General features: G+C 39.8%; 1 protein-coding gene across 3 annotated transcripts in view; it reads right to left on the bottom strand.

Moving 5' to 3' along the window:
• Positions 1-266: 266 nt before the first annotated feature.
• Positions 267-6,000, bottom strand: part of NSD1 (nuclear receptor binding SET domain protein 1) — a 1,028,734-nt gene continuing 1,023,000 nt past the window's right edge. For all 3 annotated transcript variants that reach the window (XM_086931779.1, XM_086931778.1, XM_086931780.1), the window contains exon 23: positions 267-1,950. In XM_086931779.1, the coding sequence (XP_086787905.1) occupies positions 827-1,950 (1,124 nt within the window). In that variant the 3' untranslated portion in view covers positions 267-826. The remainder of the gene's footprint in view (positions 1,951-6,000) is intronic.

The raw sequence follows: 6,000 nt of genomic DNA, 5'->3' as shown, positions 1-6,000 counted from the left end.
ATACCTAAAACAGGTGGATATTACGGATCCAGAGTGGGAAAACAAAAGCTTTTAGTAAATGCACATCCACTTGTCACATATCCCCTTCTCATCACACACAACCGGTCTCCTTTTACATGAAGGTCAACCCTCAATTAACCCATGACTGGAAACACCAAGGTAATCACAGTTCTACATTTCTAAAATCTCAGCATAGCTACAACATATCATACAAATACAGTTGTTTCATGCCTTATTAAACATACATGTTTTTCATAGACAATAAATTTGACAGCTCCATTCAGTGTTTAATCATTGGAACAACAACAATTCATAAAAGTTTCCCTCACCCGCCCACAGAGCCAAACACTAGTATTGGTGTGAAGTGAGGGAACAAAGCTGCGTTTTTCCCGATTCTACACGATTACAAAATGCATTTTGTCCTTAAGGGAGTTCCCCTTTCTGTTCAAGCATAATTCTGTGCACTTAGCATTCTCATCCTGCATATTAGGGTCATAAGGGATAGAACCTGATTGATAAAGATGATTCAAACTGAAAATCGGTAATTCAGGGCAGCCTTTCATTTCCATTCAGAACATTTGATAATAGAGCCAGCAGAAATGCCTCCTGCTACTCTTCCTTCGTATGTGCATAGGAAGTCCTCAGCAGGCCTAAGCTAATTTCAAGTTCAGCTGAGCACAAACACTATGCACCATTCTCCCTCTGTAAGGGGCTAGCAGAACTTAACAACCAATGTTGGTCGCTTTAAATTACAGTATGACCAAAAGATTTTCCAACAAAACAAAGCACAAATGCTTCTTTACAACTTGCGGTTAGCACCAAAACTTTAGTCAGCAGTCTGGGGGTTGCTTACATCCTGTTCGACTGGTCCTAATTCTTTCTTTTCATAACTCTTTCCCCGAAGATTTGGAGTTCGTATTCTCCCTTCAAGAGTGGAGTTTGGATTATCCAAATTTGCAGCCAATGAGGTTGACAGTTTCTCTTCAGGAGTAAAGTTTTGATTCACTGGTGTTGGTGGCCTAGACTTATCAGGATCTTGACCTAGGGGAGTTGAGGGCCTGGATCTCGAACCTAGGCACTCAGTGGTTGAAGAGGATGACCTAGGTTTAAGAATACGGTACTGGCCTGCAGGGGTGGATGGCCGTGATTTAAGGGTTGTGTTCTGGCTCACTGGTGTGTATGGCCTTGATTTAGAAGCAGCATTCTGGCATAATCGTCCTGGTGGCCTCCCTTTTGAAGCAGGAGTTTTACTCACTGGAGTATGTTCTCCATTTACAGGGGCTGAGTTTTTACCAGTTTGTGTAAGTGCTTTGTCTTTAGAAGTCAAGCTCTGTTCAACAGGTGTAGCCTTGCTCAATAAACAAGCAGAATCCAAATCTGATGCAGTTACATCTTGGTGCACAGTGTTCTTTAAGATAAGCAACTGAGTTTTTTCTTTAGAACTGGGACACTGACTAGTGGGTGTTGAAGTCTCTTCAAGTGAGCAGTTCATATCCATAGATTTCCCTTTAAGCTCAGGATTCGGACCAAGAACCGGGAGGAGGTTTTGAGAAGACTTTGCCTCCTGAACTGAAGATATTTCTGCTGCAGGAAATTCATTTTGCCTTGAAGGTGATCCTCCTTTCAGTGTCAATGTGGGAGCTTCCACAGTAGTTGATGGTTTTCTTTCTTTTGGGACAGGTTGATTGCTTTTATTTTTAATTGCTTTATCTGCAGAATGTTTGGAAACATCCAGAAGGGAAGGTGGCACATACTCGCGGATTTCTCCAGGTTCTAGCGGGTGTGGCCCACAGGGATCATGATCTGTGCAAGAGAGTCGTCCATCCAGCTTAGAGATAAACAACATGCCTTCCCTATGATGCTTGCAGAAAGAGCTGGGGCACATCTCACAAAATGAGGCAGCTTCCTTGCCACAAGAATCACATTGATGCCAGGGGCACTCCCATTTGCCTGCAAAGGGAAGAGAAGATGACAGAATATAAATCAGCCAGGTCAATACTCAAAATGTCAGCCATGTGCCCTTCAAACCGAAAGCCCAACTGTCACTCAAGAACCAAAGCAGAGAAAGCTATACATATTTCAAACAAACAGCATTTCTTCAGATTTGATAAGGCCAGGAAGAAACTCAAGATATAGAACATTGCTTCTATATTGAAATTATGAGGGAAGAAAAGCAAAGGGTACAAATCAGGAATTCATAACTATATATAAAAAGATACACTAAAATCACTTTTAAGCATCATGAAATTAACAACTCTACAACCTACTTTGACTCAAAAATCCAATCACTAATGTACTCTTGGGTTAACTAAAGTAGACAAGGCAAAATGGGCAGCACTTCATGAAACGGAACTGGCCGTACATTATGGCTGAATTCCAACGCATGATGTTGTGTTGCTATGGAGAATAAATGAAGGATTAGATTCAACTTACTTTCAACTAGAACACATGGTTCCAAACTACTTTTATTTTGAATTTTCCAATTATGTAGAAATTTGTAGTTAAAAAAACAGGATACTAACACATTTATTTTACTGCATTTTCCTTAATTGCTACTAGTTATAGTAGTGCAGACATTCTTAGACATTCGGTCAAGTTACATTTTAAAGATTCCATCCCAATCTTTTTAAAAAGATTTCATCCTACCTCCAGTCCACAGTTTCTTTTTACCAACTTGAGAACATTGAGGAACATTACATTTGTAAGAGGCAGGAAAGGAAATGTGTGAACTGCTCTTAAACTTTTGGATATTCAAAATTACATCATGACGGTAAGCATAAATGATCATCTCCCACAGTTCCAGCAACAGTGGGACACACTGCAGCGATGGAGAGTTGACTAGGTGAGCAGAACTGATGAAAAAAAATGTTTAGCACAGCAGCCCCCACCAAACATGAATATCTTAATCCAAATAGCACATTCTCAAATGTGTGGGGAGATACTAAGGTGGCTGCTCTACAAACGTTGGTAGCAATATGCACATCAAATCAGAGCTGGGTCAATAAAGCAAAAACATTGGGAAAAAATAATATATGAGATTTGGATTTAATAATGTATAGATAAGATATAAAAAATATATTTATATGTGTGTGTGTATATATGTATGCATATGTATGCGTATATATATAGACGCCGTGAACAAGCAGCGGCTGCTGCGAAACGCGTCGGCTTTTGTTTGCCTGACTTTGGAGTATTCAATGAAACGTTAAATGAAATAAAAGGCAAAGTTACGAAAACGAGTACCTTGGTGAGTGCGACCCTTATTTCTTGGTAATCCAGGATTCTTGGCAATATATATATATATATATATATATATATATATATATATATATATATATATATATATATATATATATATATATATAGCAAGTGTAACCTCCCAGGCTCCGACCGCAGCGACCCAGGAAACCACGCAGATCCAATAACTTATTTTCAGGCACAGGTTTTATTTAGAGCCGAACCAAACAATCTGACGCGTTTCGGGCATCCGCCCTTGCTCACAGACAGTCAGAGTTGGAAATGACCACATTTAAATACCAAATGCATGACAGTGAAAGTGCATTTTTTTCGTTTTTTTGTTAAACACCACGTGGTAATAAAAAGAGAGGACAAACTACTAGTACTGCATGGAGTAGTCTGTTTTCCAAACATTTCAATTTAGAAACAATCGGAAATAAGCTTAAATTGCTGGTTAAAATCCACAAATTACTGTGACAATGTTAAAACATGCGATATATAGGAAAATGGTACAAAAAACATAAAGTGCATAGAATGCCTATATATGTAATACCAAATATTTATAATCAGAGCCCCCACATACATAGCAAATTTGTAGTGCAAAAATGCGTAGTAAAGTGCAAAGTGCATCATTAAAAATGAATGTCAGAATAGACGCAATCAAAATTAATAATACCAATTATTTGTGCAAAATATGCCATAATGTAAACATTGTATTATTGCATCTATACATATTTCTGTGCAAATCAACGCAGTTTGTAAACATATGACTGTAGCAGCATATTTGTAGGGCAAAGACTATATGATATAAATACCACAGGAATATTCTTGTCACATATCCGATTGTAAAAAAGCGTACGTTTCATGGAAGAACAGAGAATGCCTATTGTCTATGTCCTCAAAAGGTTGGTGTTAACCAAAAAATAATACCTAAACATGATTTGTGAATCACCGTGAATACAAAAATAAATGGAAAGGTAAAATTTACGTGCATAAACCCAACAAGGAGATATAAGATTAATCACATGGGGGAGGGCGACAGCCTACCAAGACTCACATAACCAAAGCAATACAGAAAGGGGGGCCTGTGCAAAACTGAATTACAGAAACACATGTAGGTCCTCCGTGTTGTTAAGCCCATTGGGGGATCTGCTATCTAGCTCAAGAATGAAGTGGGATTCCATTCTTCTGAGCATCTTGACCCTATCTCCGCCCCTTCTAGGTTTGTCAATTGCAGAGATAACAAAATAGGACAGGCACTCCAAATTGTTGTTATGTACAGCCTTGAAGTGCCTGGCCACCGGATAGGCTGGGTCATTGTTAACGATAGCTAGTAAGTGCTGGAGGATCCTAACATGTACAGGCTGTCGTGTACTGCCGACATACCTTAAGTCACAAGTGCAAGTTAAAACATAAATGGCAAATTCAGTTTTACAATTGTATTGACCCTTGATCTGAATTGGGTCAGGACTGAAAGGCGTGTAATACTGCCGGGTACTTTTGCCAAATTTACAGGCCCTGCAAGAGGTGCAGCGTATAAACCTAAAGACCAGGTTTTCATCCATTCCTGTTTTTTTCTAAGTTCAGGAAAATCATGGCAAATATGGGACCTGAGTGAGGGACCTTTCCTAAAGGTAACAATGGGAGCATCAGCAAGTTGGGGTTTCAGTACAGGATCAGTTTTAAGAACTGGCCATCTTTTAGACATGATAGATCTTATTTGTCTGGCCTGTCTACTATAAGAGGTTATGAACCTAGGATTTATGGTGTTAACATCAGTCATAGTAGATGTTTCAGCAGTGCTTTTGGTCTCTAATAAAGAGGCACGGGATCTACTTTTGGTTTTCTCCACTGCTGTCTTTAACACAGATTCACGATAACCTCTTGCCCGAAACCTGTCCAAGGCTTCGTTAGTGCATGATTCAAGATCAGAATCTGTACTGCAAATTCTCTTAATTCTTAAGAGTTCACCCAAAGGGATATTGTCAACTACATGTCGCGGATGTGCACTGCTGGCGTGAAGAATACTATTGCCAGCAGTGCTTTTCCGATGTAGCTTTGTTGCTATTTGGCCATTGCGAATAAAGACTTTTACATCTAGAAAGTCAGCCTCCCGATCACTGATGGAACTCGTGAATTTGAGATTTTCATTGTTGTTGTTAATAGTGTCAATGAACATTTGTGCACTGTTCCTGTCCCCCTGCCATAACAAAAAAACGTCATCAATATAACGAAGCCAAAGCAAAACATGACTGGAAAAAACTGGGGCGTGTTGCCGCTTGAGGACCTGCTCCTCCCACCAGCCCACGTGCAAGCACGCGTAGCTGGGAGAGAAACAGGCCCCCATTGCGACTCCACGCTTTTGCAGATACAGATCACTCCCAAAAAGAAAGAAATTATTATTGAGACACCATGATGTTAGCTCAATTAATACTTTGTTATGATGGTAACAGTTCATAGGCCTTTTGCCAAGAAAGAAGTCCAATGCTTTCAGGCCAGACATATGCTCTATGCTCGTGTAGAGCGATTCAATGTCTAAAGTAATCATGAGCATTCCATCATTCCACTGGGTGTTCTGTATTTTAGCAAGAAAATCGCCTGTGTCTCTCACATATGTTGGCAGGTCCTGGACCAGGTCTTGCAGGAAATAATCTATGTACTCAGTGACATGCTCTGCCACACCTGCAATAGCCGAAATAATCGGTCGGCCAGGTACCGGTCTAGTCAACTTGTGAATTTTAGGGAGTAAATAAAGTTTAGGCA

The sequence above is a fragment of the Lissotriton vulgaris genome, chromosome 7, assembly GCF_964263255.1.
Source record: "Lissotriton vulgaris chromosome 7, aLisVul1.2, whole genome shotgun sequence".
Taxonomy (NCBI): Eukaryota; Metazoa; Chordata; class Amphibia; order Caudata; family Salamandridae; genus Lissotriton; species Lissotriton vulgaris.
Note: the sequence above shows the minus strand (reverse complement) of the source record. Positions and strands in the feature narration are given on the sequence as shown.